The following is a 20,203-nucleotide window of genomic DNA, read 5'->3' on the forward strand; positions in this document are numbered from 1 at the left end:
TGTTGCCAGTCTAATGTTTCTACCATTGTAGGTTACATATCTCTTCTCCCGAGTTGCTTTCAGGATTTTCTCTTTGTCTCTGAGACTCATAAGTTTTACTATTAGATGTCGGGGTGTTGATGTATTTTTATTGATTTTGAGAGGGGTTCTCTGTGCCTCCTGGATTTTGATGCCTGTTTCCCTCCTCACATTAGGGAAGGTCTCTGCTATAATTTGCTCCAATATACCTTCTGCCCCTCTCTCTCTTTCTTCTTCTTCTGGGATCCCAATTATTCTAATGTTGTTTTGTCTTATCGTATCGCTTATCTCTCAAATTCTGCCCTCGTGATCCTGTAGTTGTTTCTCTCTGTTTTTCTCAGCCTCTTTATTTTCCATCATTTGGTCTTCTATATCGCTGATTCTCTCTTCTGCCTCATTTATGCTAGCATTTAGTGTCCCCATTTTTTATTGCACCTCATTAATAGCCTTTTTGATTTCTACTTCGTTGGATTTTAGTTCTTTTATTTCTCCAGAAAGGGTTTCTCTAATAACTTCCACACTTTTTTCAAGCCCAGCTAGTATCTTTAAGGTCATGATTCTGAACTCTAGGTCCGACATTGTACTAATGTCCGTATTGAGAAGGTCCCTGGCAGACGGTACTACCTCTTGTTCTTTTTGCTGAGGTGATTTTTTTCGTCTTGTCATTTTGTCCGGAGGAGAATAGATGAATGAGAGAACAAAATGCTAACAGGTTAACAACGTCCCGAGGAAATATACTCTATACCAATGAGAAAAGACCTGAGATCAGGGGAGAAGAAAGGGAAAGAAAGAAAAAAGAAAGAGAAAAAAAAAAAACCACAAAAAGAAAAAGATAAAAACAAAAACAGAACAATACAAAAAAAACAGAATATTATCAAATATGATCAGGCTAGTGCATAGATCAGTGCCACACACTAGATTTTGGGTGTATTTTGGTCTGTTAGAAAAAAGTGCCTCCTAAAATTTTAAGGGAAGGAAGACTTATATATGTACAAAATAAGGGTTGATACAATGAAGGGATTGAGGATGATTGTAAAGATATAAATTATAAAAGATTTTATAAAAGGAATTGATAAGATAAGAAGTTGTTTGAAAAAAGAAAGAAGAAGATTTGAAAAAGAAAAAGAAAAAAAAAGGGAGAGAATGTGATCAGGCAGGAGACCAAAACAAAGCCATACACTAGTGATTTAGGGAATATTTTGACCTGTTAGAAGAAACTGTATCTTAAAAGTTTAAAGAGTGAACAACTTATATATATATGCCAAAAATAAGGGTAACTACTATGAAGGGATAAAATATGACTCTAAAAATGAAAAATAAAAAATGTTTTTTTTAAAAAGGGATTGATAAGATGTTGTTTGAAAAAGGGAAAAAGAAAAATAAAAAAAAGTTTAAAAAATTAACTTTAAAAACCTAATGAGTCATAATAAAAAAAGGCATGAATTCTATGTGCAGTATTTCCCTAGCGCTGGAAATCTCCCGTTCTCTTTGATCAGTAAACTTGGTCTTGGCTTGCTGGTGTTCGTGCTGATCTTCTGGGGGAGAGGCCTGTTGCCGTGGTTCCCTAGTGTCTTTGCCGGAGGCAAGATTGCCCCCCCCTTGTCGGTCTGGGCTAAGCATTCTGTTCGGGTTTGCTCTCAGGAGCTTTTGTTCCCTGCAAGCTCTCGGTGCAGCTTTGGAGGACCAGGGTGAAAATGGTGGCCTCCCTATCTCCACTTGGAGGAGCTAAGAACTCGGGGCCCCGCTCCTCAGTGCGCCCCCAGAGAAAAGCAGTCCCTCCCGTCTCCCTGATCTCTGGCCGCACTCTGTGCTCACCCGGCCTGTGACCGAGCGTTTGTATCTCTGGCACCCGACCCCATGTGGAGTCTCCAAATCCAGCAGATCCCTGCGGTGCGCTCCCGCGCCACTCCTCCCCGGGGAGGAAGGGGAGTCTCCCCAGCTCTGCTGCTTGTTGGGTCCCTGCTAGAGGAGCAGTGGCCCGAGTGGGCGGTGGATCACAGTTTATGGCAACCCCGAGCTGAGAGCCCATGCCTCGGCTCCGTTTCTGCAGCCAGCTTTCCCACTCCAACACCTCGGAGCTCTGCTGCACTCAGGCACCCTCAGTCTTTCTGTGACCCCGAGGGTCCTGAGACCACACTGTCCCGTGAGAGTTCCAACCCCCCCTCCCAGCCACTGGAGTGATGTCCCTCAGCGAAGCCGACTTCTAAAAGTTCCGATTTTGTGCTCTGCGGCTCTATCACTTGCCAGAAGTGGCTGACGGAGGCCCCCTCCCCCGCCGTCTATCCTCCCGAATATCGCCTCGGATTCACTTCTCCGCACGTCCTACCTTCCAGTAAGTGGTCGCTTCTCTGTTCAGAGAGTTGTTGGTATTCTCCTCTTCGATCTCCTTTTGAGTTCGTAGGTGTTCAGAATGGTTTGATCCCTATTCAACTGAATTCCTGAGACCAGACGAAGTCCAGGTCTCCTTCTCCTCCGCCATCTTGCTCTGCCCCTCTTAGCCCAACTTTAAACATTCTTCCTGAGATGCCATCATTCACACACCTGTTGTAGGCAGATGTACTTTTTTGAAGAAATGATGATAAACCTTGATTCAACATATAACATGAGTTGTGTTATAAAGGCTTTATAATTATTATGTCATTCAATCTTCATAGTACCATTTATGATAGGTACTATTATTAACCACTTTTACAGATGAGGAAACTGAGGCAAAGATTATTTAAGTTATAATTTGATATATATTGCATAGGTAGTAAGGAGAAGAATGGTCGAAACCAGGCAACCTGATTCAGTGCCCAGGCTCTTAGCTGCTGTGCTCTATTACCATAATAAGATAGGCTAAATAAAGATAAGGATAAAATGTCCTGGGAGCCCAAAGAAGGAAACTACGAAACTCTATTAAAGGCAGTCAGGTAGAGGAGTTTACAACTATGAGTTTTGTCTGCTCTTAAGTGTAGCCTTCTAATGCCAGTGAGGTTGCCTTGGCTCCAACAGGTTGACAAATCAAACTCAGCAATGGATTGAATCCATCCTTTCTTTTTCCTTTTTATTTTCCTTTAGTCTGGTGCTCAATTCTGTGGCTCAACTCTGTTCACTTTTAGTTTCTCTTTAAGGAAGGGAACCAGAGTTTAGCTAACACTCATCTAACAATGATCTGAATGGTCTCTTCGTATCTCCCAGATCTGGGTATCTGTGTTTCATTGACAATAGAATTGTTTTGGTGGATGTTGTTTTTCTTACAACAATTTAGATATTGCTAACTCCCACTCTGTTCAGTTACATTTGCTATGACCAACATACTCTTCTCAGACTTGTACACAATTATCTGGTGTTTGTATTTTTTTTATTATTATTATTCTACATACGTTATTTTCCAAACGCCCTGCTGACTTTGCACTGATACTGAAAAACAGAATTCTAACCCAAGAAAAGGTCTGGAGTAAAAAATTCTTAACAAGGATGAAAAAAAAGATACTACAGTGATTCAGGCCTGAGTCTGATCAGTCTTCCTCAATCAAACATAGAGTAAATAAAAGAAATCCCTTATCCTTTCATCGATAGAAATGTTTAGTCGAGATCTTAGTCCACGTATCCCAGGTGATAGAAAGGTAACACCAGGTTTGCCTGGGAAGAGAAATATTTAGCACAGACATTTTCGAATATTTACATTTGGAATGAATCTTCCTCTTGTTCACTTTATCAGGTAAAACCAGTGAGGACATAATTTTTCTTAATTTTATAAAGAAAATGAAGTGTATCCTATTTCAAACTTTTCTGCCCTCTATTTAATACCCCACATTTAGTTTCCTCCTACTTCTATAGCCATTTCCACAGGAAGGGTGGGGATCAGCGTGCATAGAGCTGCTCTCCCCCATGCTTTTTGTCAGGAGAAAAAGGGCTTGAGTGGACCCACAGCAGAAGGTAGGGCAGCCCTACTATTTAGTTACTGGCCCTGGCTGTAGGGCATAGAGGAGAGGTTCCACTGATACTTTCCCCAGAAGCTCCCCAGAGTGACCTCCACAGACTTTGGGCCAGAGGCTCTTCTGCCTCAAATTGAGCCTTCTTCAGCTTACTCTTCTGTCCTTCCCCCTTTTCCAGATCTTTTCCCAAGTCTGGCCACTTCAGAAGGGTCTATGCACCAGTCCCAGTTCAGGCATCATCTGCGGGGGTTTTATATCTATTTCTGATACTAATTGAAGTGCTTCAAGGGGTTTTGAATCTGTGGGAAGAGAGAACAGATGCCTCCATTGCCGATTCCAGTTTTAATCAGCCAAAGATACAGAAACTGATCAGAATGGGGAGACCATGCAGGCAGAGCAGAGGCTAAATGCTTGGGGGTGGTGCTTCTCCTATACTTTGTTCCCTATGGGGGCTATAGAGTTGTGGCGGTGTCTGCATGGAGTTGGCTGCTGCTGGATCTGAATAAAAGTCATATTTTGTGACCATACAGTTCCTCTGTATTAAGGGTTTACATCTCCATTCTAGAAAAATTTACTTTTGAGAGTCTGGACCTTTCCATTTAAGGAAATTCTTGCAAGCAATCAGCCCTTGAATCAGGTACAGGGTCAGCAAGGCCACATCCTCATCTGGGGGTAGAAAGCAGAGTCGGGTCCCAGGAGGTTCAGAAAACTATCTGTTCCCTTAGGGTAGCCTTTCTCCAGACTTCTATTTCTGATCTTTTAATCTGGTTGGGTAAAAGAATACTATCTCAGATATATTTCCTGGAAACATCCAAATGCGCTGGAAAAATGTTAGAGCATATATTTTGTGGGACACATTATTTATTTTGCAAATAGGCAATACTACTCCTAAGGGCCTGAGGAGCCCCTGAAATAACTTTGAAGCCATGTCGGGGGCTGAGGCCTTAATGTGTTTTTAACACGAGTGTTAGTAGTTACTCTCTGTAGAGCCTTGATTATTAGGAGATCTCTTATCTGACAGCCTTGGTTATATTCATCTCTCTCAAAATGTATAATAATGCATGGCTTCACAGAAAAGAATGTATTGCTGAACTTTTTATTCTGGCCTTGTAAAACTACAAATGAATCCTGATTTTATTGAAAAAAAAAAAAAGAAAGATCTGCATCTTGGTCAGGTGTTTGGTTTTTATCACAAAAGCAGACTCCTCAGAATCCCCAAGAGAAACTTGTCAATGTTGTGTTTCCTCCTTGGCTCTGTTACTCCCATCACACAGCATGCATGGAACCTGGGAGCCAGTCAGCAGACGTAGGCTTGTACTGCTTGAAGGAATGTTTACATGGCACAGTTGATACTTGCCAACTTCAAGGACCACACATACTGAGGAAATCAAGTCTTCCTCTCCAAGGACCACTTAACTGGTTTCATTTTTTAGTATAAGTAAGATGTGTTTCCATGTAAAATGCTTGCTCACTTTTTCACAGAATTGATGTATCTCAGTACCCAGAAAATTTTAAGCTTTTCAGCAACTTATAGTCTTTTAAAAAAAAATAATAATTGGGGGATGCATTATTGCCTGATAGCTTGTTAAGAAAATTAAGTAGTGACACTAGTCCCATATTTTAACACTGGCATTGGAGTGAAACACCATGGATATGGTGGAGAAATACAAATGGAATGTGTCAACAGACAGACAACAGGAAAGGGTATTTGACATTCCAGCATCTTGTAAAGCATAAGAGGCAGCATTTCGCAGTTCCTTCATGTAGAAAACAGTAATTAGATGCCATAGTCGTAATGAAATCCATAGATACTGAAAAAATGTAATGAAAGTGTAACTTTTTAAGACTATTAACTGCAAACAAGAGAAATGGCAATTAAATAAGTTCCAACATTTCTCTCTAAAAAAACAATACATACATGTCCACTTTCAACAAACATGATGTATAAAACTCTGGATTAACTAAAAAGCCCTTGTGAGGTCTCTTGGCAGGAAGCCAGTCAGCCTGGGGCCATCCAGCTTCTTTGTCCTTTTCCACAGGATGTTGGTAGCCATCTTGGGGTCTGACAATTTCACACCTGCAAATCAGCACTTCTTTTCTTTCCAGGCAAAATTAGGTAGTTCCTTGACTTTTTTTTTTTTAAGGATTTACTTACTTATTTGAGAGAGAGTGGGAGAGTGTGCAAGCACGAGGGCGGGAGGGTGGGGAGAAAGAGTCCCAAGCAGACTCCACACTGAGCCCAAAGTGGGGCTTGATCTCATGACCCCGAGACCACGACCTGATCTGAAACCAGGAGTCAGATGCTCAACTCACTGTGCCACCCAGGCACCCCTCTTGACCATTCTTTATCTGAAATTGGCTTGTTTTCTTTGTGAGATACCATGATTCTCTCTGCTTATCCCACACCATGTGTAGTGGGTCTGTGAAATTATAGAGGGCAGTATCTGAAGAAATTACTGTTTCTACATTTTTAAATAAAGCATTCTTTTAATTTTTCTTTGAGCCATTACTGAGAGGATCTGGCATTCAGAAGCCTTTGATTGGGGCAGGAGGCAAGAAGAAGTGAAGTGCTCTTTTTTGTGGGTATTACATATCGTAATAAGTTACTTTCCATCTTGTTTGTTCCTCCTTGAGTACTAGATAAGCCTTTTGGTTAAGTTTGTGTCCCCCCCCCTGCTTTTCCTCATACATTTCTCAGGAATTAGAAGAAAATACAAAATTTCCAAACCCTTATATTCGATATTTTCTAATTGTACCTTCAAATCTGTTCTTATATATCTTTATCACATGTTTGGAATAAAGACTGGTGCCCTTACTAGAAGTAGCTTTTGCCAAGGCTGTGGGGACCACAGAGACTAACTTTAGGTGATTTTGAGAGAACATGGGGGCTACAGTCATGAAACTGGAAAGGAAAGGTTACTGCTACAGAACCTCTCAGTTTTTTCCCCGTCCCTTCCTGCCTCCACAGGAACCCCACACATCTCTTTTTCAAGCACGGTGTTGGGCACATAGATGCATTTAATTAACACTAGATAGAGAGAAAAATAGATATTAATTTCCTTGATTAATAATGGAAAGATTTTGTGGGTTTATCCTCTTTGATTAACACTGGTGAGGTAGCGAGGCAGACTCTGCACTTCTGCTGTTGTGAAGGGCAGTAGAAAGCTTTTGGCTGGCTTTTCTTCCACTGTTCCTATGGCTATTTCTCCTGAAATTTCAAAAGAAAGCTAGGAAGCTTTACTTTAGATCTCTTTCTCTTTCTCTCTCGCACTCTCTGTGTCTTTCTCTCACTTCCCTCCTCCCCACCTTTCTCCCTTTCCTTCTCTCTCCCTTCTCTCTCCTTTCTTCCCTCCTCCACCTCGCTCATGCTCATATACCTACTGTATCTTTATAGAACCACAATTGCCTATCCCACCGTAATTTTCTCTTCTGTTCAAGGGGACAGCCCTCCTTTGTTGCGAGCAGTGTATAAGATAAGGTGAATAAAAGTAATATAATGGCTAATATTTGTAGTATCTTTTATAGTTTACTGAGTACTTTCATACATAACTACATCATTTCATTTGGTCCTCACAGTCACCACCTCCCTGGTGTTATGATTTTATACGTTTTACAGATGATGAAATGGCACTTCAGAGAGGTTCACCAATCATGAAAAGATATAGAACTTCCAGGTCATCAGAGTGAGAGTATATGTGACATTTCATTTAGACTGCTGTCTTGGTAGTCACTTTTCCAACTTGAGACTATGGCTTGGGTTAGCTTACATGGTGTCATTATTTACCTGGGTTTCCTTTTTGGTGGCACAGAAAAACTATAAAACCATTTAATTAGTCTGATTTACTTTGGATTTCCTTGATAAGAACATTTTTTTTTTGCATCTATTTTAGCTATTTTTAATCCTTTCCCCAACTGTAATTGAGATTCAAAAGTCCTTTTGGGAAGAATACCATTCAGTGATGCTTGCTACTCTCTGTTAAAAATGCCCCATCTAAGGTAATTTTTAAAAGTTGTATTACCTTATAATTGAGCCAATGCTTTTCCTTCTCCTCCCCCCTCAAGTTATAATTCCTCCAACATTGTTTTTTTCCCAAGATTACTTTGAGTATTTTAGTCTCTTTGCATTTTCATGTAAATTTTAGAATCACCTTGTTAATTTCTACACACACACACACACACACACACACGCACGCACACACACAGAGCCTGCTGTGAATGATTGAGATTTTGTTGAACCTGTAGTTCTCTCCAGATTTTACTATTGGTACCCAAAAAGGCTGAAGAGCCCCTGAAATGTAAAAGCCCAAGGTAGAGCTTCTGGGGGCAGGCATCCAGGGACTCCTATGTTCACTAGCAACTAATGAGGTTGGACGTGACTTAGGAGGAGCTCGTGTCAAGTTCTATCTTAGCAGTCGGAGGCTTCCACACTCCTCCACCTCCACCAGTCTAACCGATGTGAACTTTCCTCTCTGCTGTTTCTGAAGTTGTTTATTATTCAGAATAGAAAGCAGGTGGTGCTGACCTGTTGAGAGTTTCCTACATTAACAGAGTGAGCATCTAAAGATGCTTCCCCTGTCCCAGTCCTCATCACTTACCTACCAAACAAGACCTCTGAGGTGAGCTAATGACTCAGATGGAAAAGAATTAGTTTTTGTTCAGTATCTTCTACAGACATTAAAGTGAATAAGACCTTAAATCTGCTGGGAAACTGCTTACCACCATTTCCCACTGTATTATATGTTTGTACTTAAAAACCCACAAGAAATAAAAGTACACGTGAACAAACAGACATGTAGAAAATTAAATACTTGTGACATTTTTATGAGTTTGCATGTGCATTTCTGCTGTTAGAGCAATTACTTCTTCATGAAGCCCGAGGGATTTAGGTTTTTCTGGGTAGAAGATTTTTACCTAGCTCTTGTAATTTTACGAAGAAAGCTTTCATTATTACAAGGCAAATTTATATGAGTGCCTTCTGCATGAGTTGGTAAAAGAAGAATAGTGTGTATTAATTTATTTACTCAGATCCCTCTAGGGATTTTTATAAAATGGTATCTTGAAAAAATACAATAATAATATCTCACGGGTTATAAATCATAGGAATTAGGGAGAAATAATTAAGAAGAGAAGGTGAAGGGGTTACTGGAGAGAAATGGGAATGTCCTTTTTGGCCTGTTCATTGGATAAGTTACTTCATTTCTTCAACTTCCCAACCTTGTTGGCTCTGCATACACTGTTAGATTCAGATTTCCACCCTTTTTAAGCATTATTATATAGATGGAAAACCCAGTCAGGGATTTTCCCAGGATGACATTTCTGCCCATGATTCATCTCATCAGATGGTGGGTGACCCTTCTTCAAGGTGTAAATGCAGCTGAACCTTTGCTGGGTCTGATCAGAGAATATCTGTGTTGCCAAAGTATAGGAATCTTCCTTTCTTCCTTCTGCCACACAGGACTCCTCCCTGAGCCTTTGCTTCAGAGTTAGTGAACTAACTGCTTTCTGCTCTCAAAAACCTAATGGGGAGAAATGGTATTGGAGAATGTAGTGCACATTCCAACGTCAGTACTTAAGTTAGGTTCTTGTGTCACTTTAGGTCACCCCAGAATTACCCATAATGCCTCCATAACTTCACCTTTCACAGGGATGACTTCATTGAGTTTCATTTCGCTCCGTCCTTTCATCTTCAGTATATACAAGCGCCATTATATAAAGAATATTGTAATTTTTTATAAGTTGTTAGAAGGTTGACTGCTGTGCCTTTAAATATTCCACGTGATAAAATCTTTTTTATACTTTAGTACCAAGAAAAATTTGTCTGTTAGAGGATGAGGAAAGATTTACAATTGTTTTCCACTAACTCTAGCTAGAATTTAGCAATTCTGTCAGTTTGGAGGCAGTGGCGGCCTTAGCAGGTTCTGTGACTCTGTCCACAATAGAACTTGCATGACCATTGTAACAGAGATCTCAAAATATTGCTTATGTTCTTCACAACTTGAAATTAGGAGATTAATAGTTATTAGACCTGCCACTAGATATTAATATTTAATACATTATTAAAGAAGCAAAGATATTACACCACAAATTTGTTTTTCAGTATTATTTAGTTTCTTTTGTAATCTTTTGTTGTTTTGTTTTATGCATTTAAAAATACCATTCTGAGTAGATGCCCACAGGCTCACAAAGTAGCCAAGGGTAGGGGTTCATGGCACCAAACACTCCACTCTCAAACCGCCTCCCTGACGTGTATACAAGAGTGCTTCCTGGCTCCCTCCAACCTGGTTCACAAGTTCCCTGTAGTGAAGCCTGGGGAAGATCCCTTCCTGCCCTCATCTGTGCATTCTTAATACTTTGCATTTTGATCGGCTATGTCTCTCTTTTCTACCAGCCTGTGAGGTATTTGAGAGAAGGGACTCTCTCATTCTTTTATTTTAATCTTCAGCACCTTGCAAGGTACCTTACTCGTAATGAGCACTCAGTAATTGCTTATTAAGTGCCACTTTTTTCTCTCTGTGTCCATCCTTGCATTGCTTTTCCTTTTTGCATCACTTGCTCACTGGTTCTTGGCTCTTTGGCTCAGAATTTATGGCTGTAGTATACTCGTCAGGTAATGGTGATTTCTTTCATCCTGTTTCATCAACACTGACTTTAAATTTTTTGGAGTTAGCCTATTGGATGTTGGTGTGCCTTTGATGAGCCAATCCAGGTATTAGGAACATCTTTTTCTCCTTATTCAGATTGTGATCATTGATGGTTAGCTATTTTTTTTTCTTCTAAGTGTGGCCATTTATTTCAACGTCAGTAGAGTCTTGGGAAAGTTAGAGAGCTATGTAATAAGGGCTTGTTTCCTTTCTAAGCCCACACCTGGAACCAACATAGTGGGGAGAAAACTCTTCTACATTTAAACAATTGGATCCTGTTATTTGTGCTGCCCCTTATAGGTGGCTTATGTTTTTGTTTTTATTTTGTTGTTGTTCTTGTTTTTTAAAATAGAACCCAAACCTAAGAACAAAATATGTTCATTTTACTGAAACAACATGTCTTAGGAATCAGTAGTGATTATTAAGAACAAAATAAATGTGCCTTTTTGTTATATCACTTTGGCCTAAATATAATATATGTAAGTTAAGTCAGATGAAATTTTTTTAACTAAATTGGTGTATCCTTCCACTTTACAAAGTGTACATTTTAGGTCCTTTTTTTATCTTATATATTTAACTGAAAGATAAATGATGAACATTGTCTTTTTTTACTAAATAATTTGGCTTCAGCTTTTTATGAGCACATCAGTTAAGTAGACCTGTTATTAAAAGAATTTAGAAACTTGCAAAGGCTCTTATATTTTATTACATTTAGTGTTTTCGATAATAATTAACTGAATACATAATAGAAAGTACAGAGAAGTAATGAAGAAGCAAATAAACAAAATTCCATTACCTAGATTTATATATGCCAGCAGTTTAGTATATTTTTTCTTAGTATTCTTTTTTCTCACTTGTGTGTGTAACAAACCATCACAAACTGTAGTGGCTTAGAACAATGACAGTTCTTTAGCTGGTGATTCTGGGGGTCACAGATTTAGGCTGGGCTCAGCTGGGTGATTCTTCTATTCCAGGCTGATTGCCTCATTCGTCTGTGGTCAGCTGCAGAACTGCTTACCTTTTCCTAGCTGGATTCATGTCTGATCCATGTGATCTCTCGTCTGCCAGTAGGATAATTGAGTTTGTTTACATGACAGAGTCTAGGGCCCCTAGAAAGAAACTGCAGAAGGCTCCAAGGCCTTGGATTGGCATACTTCTGTTGTATTCTTTTGGCCTAGGTAGTCCAAGCCACAGGGTGAACCCAGATTTGAGGGGTGAGCAAATTGGGTCCAGCCCTTGATAGAAGGAGCTACAAGGTCTCATTGAGAAGAATGTGAAAACAGAAAGAAGTGAAGATTTATGGGTTTTTTTTCGCAATTTACCACAGTGTGTATGTGTGTGTGTGTGTCATGTTTACATATGAAAAATGGACTGCGTGTACAATTATACATTCTACATTTTTCATCTCCACATAGGCTCCAAATCCAAGTTGCTAATTGAACTCTGAGTATACTGAGGAGATTAAACGATTTCTTACCTGAGAAATATCTCAACGGGTATGTAGAACAGAGGAGGTACTCAATAAATCAGAAAAGAAAGAAAAAGAAAATGTAACTTCTTTAGGCAAGTGCTTGAATTCCATTAGGTCCATTTCCTGGTAGGTTTTATTTCTCCTCTGATTTCTGTCAACGTTTATTCTCTTGGTTTATGATAACAACACACTCAAGATAGGAAAGTGCCTGTCTCTGGGCCCCATGTTAGCTTCTCACCATCTCTGAGATCTTGGAAAAGGTCCTTGACTGTGTACCTCAGCTACTTCATCTATTTAATGAAAATAACAACCATGTCACAGCGTTACTGGGAGAATTAACTCAGGTATATGGATGTATGTTGGTAACTCTACATGTATAATTGTGCCCCAAGAACTCTCTGATGCTTTTGTGAAATGTCTGTAACATTTTCCTACTTAACATTATTTCCCCATCCCCAGCATTTCAAACTGGCTCTAGCTTTCTTTAAAAGAAGTTGTGCTTTTTTTTCCCCTTAAACCTCTGTTCATTTCTGCTTAGTGCATGTTGAAGGAAATTTAACTTTCACAGCCTTAGCCTGTGTACTAATCTTCAAAATACCATAGCCATTTCTATAATCTGATGAAACCTCTTGCGTAATATCTGTCTTCTTTGATCAGAAATGACAAATAACATCAATAGATTCTAGGCTTTTCTGACAGGAAATATTTTTAAGAATGTATAATCAGTTATGGGGTATGCTTGTCAATAAATTTTCCCTGCAAAAATAAATCAGAAATCCTATCAAAATAGCATTATGGAAAAAATCTGTTTTCTTTAGTACTCCCCATGAAATGGTCATGCCTGAAGCTCATCTAAATTTTTATTTAGATGAAGGTAATTTGTGTGTTGACCATCTTTCCAACCAGCTAGTTTGCATAAATTTCAGGTCCTAAGTAGGAAAAAGGTGGTTGTAGTCTAGAGTCAACCTTTTCTCTTTCAAATCTGTATCATGTTTCTCTTCCCCTGAGTGACCACTTCCACTTTCCAGACCCTGTGAATTTCACCATAAAACTTCTTTATTCCCTCCCCCTACCCACATACATGCCTACCTACCCCAAGAAAGAGGAACATCTTCCTACAACTCCCCTTTGTTTTCTTTTCCCTTTTCTGGACTATGAATGATTAGAATCAGTCCTCTCCCATTTTGAAAATGTGTCTGTACCCATCCTCACAGTTTGTTCATTCATCTTTAAAAATTATTTATTCTTTCTTTCATTCATTCATTTGTTGTTCATCCAGCAACAATAATGTTGTACATGCTGTGGTGGGTACTGTGAAAAAAAAAAGACATGTAGTCTGGCGCTGATGCATGGATTTTGCCCTGTTGTAGGAGGAATAGTCAATCAAAGTGTCATTTGGGTAGGGCTTTAAAAGGGAGTTGCAAACGAAGGCTTTGGGAGCATTAGGGGTAGGGGAGGAGGCCTCCTTATGCCTTTCCTCCTAAGGACCATAGCTTTGTGCCAACTTTTGACACGAATTAGAATCAGAAGTGGATGAAGTAAAGAACAAGACAGTGGTGCTTTGGGGCTGAATTCAGCCTTGTCATGTGAAATCAGGGTGCTGCAGCCATACATGCCAATTACTGCGGGACAGCAGAGAAGAATGGCTTATTAATCTGGGGCTAGGATCCTAGGTACAAAAATGAAACCAGTTAACAGTTGCTAAGAACCAGTTGCCCATGAGTCTAGGTAGTTGATGTACTTTATCCTGTTTTTATAGCAAACCTTTAATGTAAGTATTATCCCTTCTACAGATGAACAAACTGAGGCTGATAAAGGTTCAAGATCACAAGATCACACAGCTAGTAAGTAGCAGAGCTTAGAATTCAAATCCAAACCATTGTTTCTTTACAGGGTTAATTCCAATTTTAATAAACTATGCACAAAGGAACTAATACCATAGTAAAATGCAACACTTGAAATCCTGACCATGAGTGTTTCTAAGTCACTTTGACAGAGAGGGACAACATCTGTAGAAAGTGCTGCCATGGCCGCTCAGGGCCACTGTGTATGGTCACACAGGTTGTAAAGTTTGCCTCCTACACTTAGCTATAAATGGTACAGTCTTAAGGAACAGTTGTGGGCCCAGTTTGGGAGTTATATCACCACAGACTGTGCTTTTACTCATATTCATTATTACATTTGAGTTGTTCTCTTACTTGGAAAGGTTAGATATATTTAAAGGGGTTGGATGGAGAAATGAAACAGGAAACTATGTAATTATTTCAGCACATATAACATACTGTGGCCTAGCTATTAATGATTTCTACTTCACAGGTGCCTGGATGGCTTAGTTGGAAGAGTACACCACTCTTGATCTTGGGGTCATGAGTTCAAGCCCCATGTTGGGTGTAGAGATTACTAAAAAAAAAAAAAAAAACAACTTAAAAACAAAACAAATGATTTCTACTTTAAGCATAGTGCACTTAAATCACTATAGTCTTTTTACTTTTGTCTCTTGTCGAGATGTTTATATACCTAAGTACACCTAAAGGCAAAAAAAATTCCCCAACCAACCCAGCAATCATTGGGGAATGATTTTGTTTTGTTAGGCATGTGAGAAACTAGATGGCAGAGCTCAGTCTACAACTAGGAGACTGTAGGAACATGCTTGTTGGGAGGGAGTTGCCCCTCCATCCAAATCATGAGCATTTGTCCTTAGTTCCTTACTCCAGGCCCTCATCTCCCACCTGGCCTGTTGTAATAAGTTCCCCACTCACCTTCTCCACCTATAGCCCCATAAACCTGGATCATTTTTCTTCTATACTTAAATCTCTTGGTACCTTCCTTAGGCCTACAGGATAATGTCCTGACTCCTTAGGATGGCAAAGGAACTGCCCTCCTCCCTTCCCCACCCCCTGCATAGCCTGACCTATGGGCCGCAGGCCATTTCTGTAGGTTTCTACCTTGTCTTCTCCTCTCCCACATAAGACCAGGATGTGGGGAGAGTAGAAGATTCCTGCTTAACAGGTGCCAGGTGCCAGCTAGTAAATGTGGAGGGAGTGCCAGAGCTGCAGAAATCGGCATATCACCACCATCACAGTAAAGATTGGATCAGGCCCGACTCATCAATAGATACTAAACCTAAGCAGATATGTATAGGAACAGGATATTTGCATGGTATTAAAGTTTCTTCCACAGATTGCTTATTAGTTGTAAGGGAAAAATAGTGATTATAATGAGAGTTTGGACTACCGTTTGTTTAGGATCAAAATTAACATCACCATTGAGAGGCAGACAGACATCATGTGCCTCCAGATGTGATATCCTGAGAAGAATATGACATTATCTGTGTGGTGTTCTGGCCAGGAATGTATAACTTGAATCTAATCATGAGGAAACATCAGGCAAATGCTCTGTTAAAAAAAGGGGGAGAGGGAGAAATGTATTCTTTAGAAGTATCACTCATGATCACAAAAGACAAAGAATGGCTGTAGAAATGATCCAGATTAGAAGGAGCTAAAGAGAAACGGCAGCAAAGTGCACTACCTGACTCGACTGTACCTTGCCCTTGAGACCATGTGAGGGGAGTTGGAGAAACCATGAAGATCATTATTGGCTCAGTTGATAAAATTAGAACATACGTCATTGATAAAAGCATCGTATCCATGTTAGATTTACTAAAGTTAGTAACTGTACTGTGGTTATGTAAAGGGAAATCCTTATTTTTAGAAAATACACAACTGATGTATTTAGGAGTAAAAGCCCATGATGTATATAGCTTATTCTTAAATGATGCTGGGTGGACTGTTCATATATATATGCACACAATTTTTTATATATAAATATACATGTATATAAAATAGAATATGCAAAAAAAGAGAAATGGTAAAATGTTAAAAATATTGATAGATAACAATAGGTGAATCTGGGTAAAGGGGTCAAGAGTATATAGGTATCTTTGTACTACTCATATACTTGTAACCTTTAGATTTTGAAATTATTCCCCAATAAAAAGTTTAAAAATTAAAAATACGTATCATGACCACGTGAATTTTTTTCTAAATAAATATATATTTTATTTTCTGTCCCTACCTTTTATTTTTCCCTGTTCCTTTTCTCTCCTTTCTCTGTGTCCCTTCTTTTAGAAGTCCAAGGCTGGCGAGAAGGGTATCTCTGTGGGGCAGACTGTCATCACGAAGCATCGGAACACCCGCTATTACAGCTGCAGGGTGATTGCTGTGACATCGCAGACCTTCTATGAGGTCGTGTTTGACGATGGCTCCTTCAGCAGAGACACATTCCCTGAGGATATAGTGGTGAGTAAATTCCTGGGGTGCCTGCTCCCCAGCTTATTTTTGTATAACTAAACCAGCTGAACCTTTCAGCAATCCTCCTTTTGGCTTTTGGAGTAACTCATTTCACTTAATATTTGATTCAGATGTGCTTTTTTGCACAATACTACTTTGGCACTGCAAAGTAGTGTTGTTTTCTAGGAGGTTCTTAGTGTTCTTCATACTAAATTGTGGTCATGTGAACTTAGACTCATTTTCCCAAATTCTTTTAATTAAATGAGAAGTGTATGTGGCCAGGAAACATAAAATGCAAATTCACCTATTCTTTTCTGTTACAGAGCATGAGCATATTTGCATTCCTTTATTACCTCTTTTTCCTTATACTTAACTGGAAAATATGGCTTTTATTAATCTGACCTGACAGTGACATCTGTGATCCAACAGAAACATCTGTGCATGTTTCATATGGGAATAACAAAAGTCACATAGGAAAAAGCCTGTGACTTTTACTGATCTTCTTAACTGGTCTGGTCTATATAGGAGGAGTAGGTGTGTGCATATGCGTGTCTGTCTGTCTACTTCTTCCTCTGTCGTCTCAGTTAACACCTTGGGACTTACTCAGAGGAACTAGTGAATATGTCTCACGGGCTTGCTTTTTAATAGGATGTTTCACAAAAAGAGGACTTTCCACAAAGGGTTTTTTGAGACTGAGATCAAATCACATGCCTGAGACCAGGATTAGTCCAGTGTTCATCTTTTTATCCCTTTTGTAGTTAAGGGAAATGTCATTTGGGGGGAGCCAGGCATCAAAAATGTAGTTGTAACCTCTGCTTTATCCTGGGTCTGTTGATGCTTTGCTCTTGTTTATACTTGGAAGGACATTTCTTAATGACTTTAATAATTATGTGCAATTGATAATTAAATGTAACTGTAGGAGACTGCTCATAAATATTTCTAGAATTTTGTTCTCCTGGGGCAAAAGTAACATTGATTCAGTCAGCTTTGTTATGCTTACTTCTCTCTGCCATTAAGAGGGACAAGTATGTAAACAAAGTGACCTTATTTGAAAGATTTTTAAAGCAGATGAATTTAGACAAATAAAAAATCTCAGGACTTGATTATACAGCCAAAGGGTGAATTGTGTTTCATTGCAGAATTCTACCTGGAGCTTCACTCTACTGCACTGCCATTGCCATTCATAATCAGCAGCCTAGGTGACATGCTCTCCTTGTTAGAATTAGTGTGTTGAAGCACTCACCCCACAGTTATTGAGCATCTGCTGTGTACCACCACTAGGTGCTGGGAAAGATCATAAGAACGTGTGATTCCTGCTTCATCTAGGGGGAGGTGGGCTGGTAAATGGGTGCTTTTTATACCATGTGAGAAATGCCATAAATGAACCAAAATCAACTTACCACCTGTTGGGTCCAGAAGAATGGACTCCACAAGATTAGTCGGGGCTGACACAGACATGTACCGTGGGCCAGTACTGCATCAAGAACCTGTTGTGCTTGAACTGATTTCATCCCCACAACCCCACATGCTAGTCACTACTATATTTTACATTTTGCTGCTGAGGAAACTGAGGCATCAAGAGGTAAATAACTTCCTCAAGGTCACACATAGCTAATCAGTGTCAGAAAGAGTATTCAGACCCAGAGTCTGGCTCCAGAGCCTCTGTTCTGGGAAGAAAGGAGGAGAAGGAATGTGTAAGGGCAAGAAAGGCACGGAAGGGTGCAAGAGACCAAGGCCTTGGCTTCTAGCCCTGCCCAGGTACATGCTCACTTCAGAATTAGCCTTCTTTTTGCACACTGTGACCACGGAGCTGGGAGTCGAGGAGGCTTTACTGGGCGTTGTGGGGTGGGATGGAAGACTTCTGAGCAAATAGTTCGGTCTTTATCCACAATAGTGTTTTAATGAATCCTAAATTCCCTTTCACTTCACAAGTCTCCACATACCCAGCCGGTTTTAAGCTTTCCTAAAATGTCTTTAGCTTGTATATTGGAAAAGAATGTCTGCGATCCTGGAAGTTTTTTGAAATTCTAAAATCTCTCCTTTGACACCTTCTGTTGCCTCTCTCTGTGAACCCCATACAAAGATGATTTTAAGTATGTGTGGGTGTTGTGAGAAGAACACAGGCCCTAAAATTCATAGGATCGTTCAGGAGCACCTTGGCTTTTAAGTCAGTAAGAACGAGGAAACAAAATTCTTTACAGCTTGATTAGCTTATTACGTGGCATAATTTGATAAGGATCTGAGGTTTATGTGTGTGGTCACAGCTGTAACCTTGGAGGGAGGGGCAGCACATGCATGTGCCTGAATTGGTGTGAATGATAATTTCTGCAGGGAAAAATAAATTGTAATTATCTGTGAGCATGTCTTCTCTCTTTTTGTCTGATCTTTTCTCCCTTAATACTCCACTGTTCCCCCTCCAATCGCATGCATTTTTGGTTCCTTATTCCAGGCCTCTTATAGAAATAGGAATATTTAAGTCATGTTTTATTTTCAAATATCACATACTTTCTTTTATTATTTATTTATTATTTATTTATTAAAGATTTTATTTCTTTGACAGAGAGAGATCACTAGTAGGCAGAGAGGCAGGCAGAGGGAGAGGGACAAGCAGGCTCCCTTCTGAGCAGAGAGCCCCATGCGATGCAGGGCTCAATCCCAGGACCCTGAAATCATGACCTGAGCTGAAGGCAGACACTTAAACGACTGAGCCACTCAGGTGCCCCAAATATCACATACTTTCTAATAGCATCACCATCTGATGGCTGCTGCGGCTTATTCATCTTTGTTATCTTGGCAAGGAATGAGATATCCCCATCTTTACTACTTTGGTGGCTCTATAGGGAAGAGTTTTTTCCATTACAATGTTGTATTAAATCAGGGTTCTACAGAGGAACAGAGCCAACAGGGTTTGTGTGTTTGTATTTAATATAATAGATATGTTAAGTATGTATATATACATCTTAAAATCTATATATATTAAGATTGTGTGTGTGTATATATGGCATTTAAAAATTTTTTTATTTAAATTCAATTTAGTTAACATATAGTGTATTATTAGTTTCAGGGGTGGAATTTAGTGATTCCTCAGCTGCATATAACACCTAGAGCTCATCACATCACGTGCTCTCCTTAATGTCCATCACCCAGGTACCCCATCCCCCCACCCACCTCCCCTCCAGCAACCCTCAGTTTGTTTCCTATGGTTAAAAGTCTCTTATGGTTTGCCTCCCTCTCTGTTTTTATCTTATTTTTCCTTCCCTTCCCCTGTGTTCATCTATTTTGTTTCTTAAATTCCACATATGAGTGATATGTGACATTTTTTTCTAAAGAATTGGTTTATGGGATTATGGAGGCTGAGAGGTCTGAAGATCTGCAGTTGGGAAGCTTGAGACCCAGAGGGCCGATGGTTTAGTTTTGAGTCCCAGTCCAAAGGCCTAAGAACCAGGAGAGTTGATGGTGTAGTTTTAGTCTGGGAGCCTGCAGGCTTGAGATCCATGAAGAGTGGATGTTTCATTTCAATTGTGAAGGCAGGAAAAGCCAAGTTCCAGCTCCAAGCCAGTCAGACAGGAGGAATTCCCCTTATTTGGGGGGCAGGGTCAGTCTTTTGTTCTATTCAGCCCTTAATTGATTGGAAGAAGCCCACCCAAAGTAGGGAGGGTAGTCTGCTTTACTCAGTCTATCAATCCAAATATTAAACTGATCCAAAAACACCTTTAGAGACTCACCCAGAATAATGTTTGACCAAAAATTCTTCTTTTACCTTGTCACATGAGAAGCTCTGATTCTGTGGCAGATTGTAGTTTCCTTTTTCGTGAAGCAGCCACATTGTTTTGGTTGGTTTGTAGCACTCTGTAGATCCACTCC

At 39.7% G+C, this 20,203-nt stretch overlaps 1 protein-coding gene across 6 annotated transcripts in view; it reads left to right on the forward strand.

The window, feature by feature from the left end:
• KDM4C (lysine demethylase 4C) overlaps nt 1-20,203 on the forward strand; it is a 586,257-nt gene that overhangs the window by 509,028 nt on the left and 57,026 nt on the right. For 5 of the 6 annotated variants that reach the window (XM_073880748.1, XM_025887837.2, XM_073880749.1 and 2 more), the window contains 2 exons: nt 13,844-13,894; nt 16,178-16,348. In XM_073880748.1, the coding sequence (XP_073736849.1) occupies nt 13,844-13,894; nt 16,178-16,348 (222 nt within the window). The remainder of the gene's footprint in view (nt 1-13,843; nt 13,895-16,177; nt 16,349-20,203) is intronic. The other variant, XM_025887836.2, reaches the window with a different exon arrangement.

The sequence above is a fragment of the Callorhinus ursinus genome, unplaced genomic scaffold (genome assembly GCF_003265705.2).
Source record: "Callorhinus ursinus isolate GAN/ISIS: 27379988/994484 unplaced genomic scaffold, GSC_fseal_2.0 scaffold39, whole genome shotgun sequence".
Classification (NCBI taxonomy): domain Eukaryota; kingdom Metazoa; phylum Chordata; class Mammalia; order Carnivora; family Otariidae; genus Callorhinus; species Callorhinus ursinus.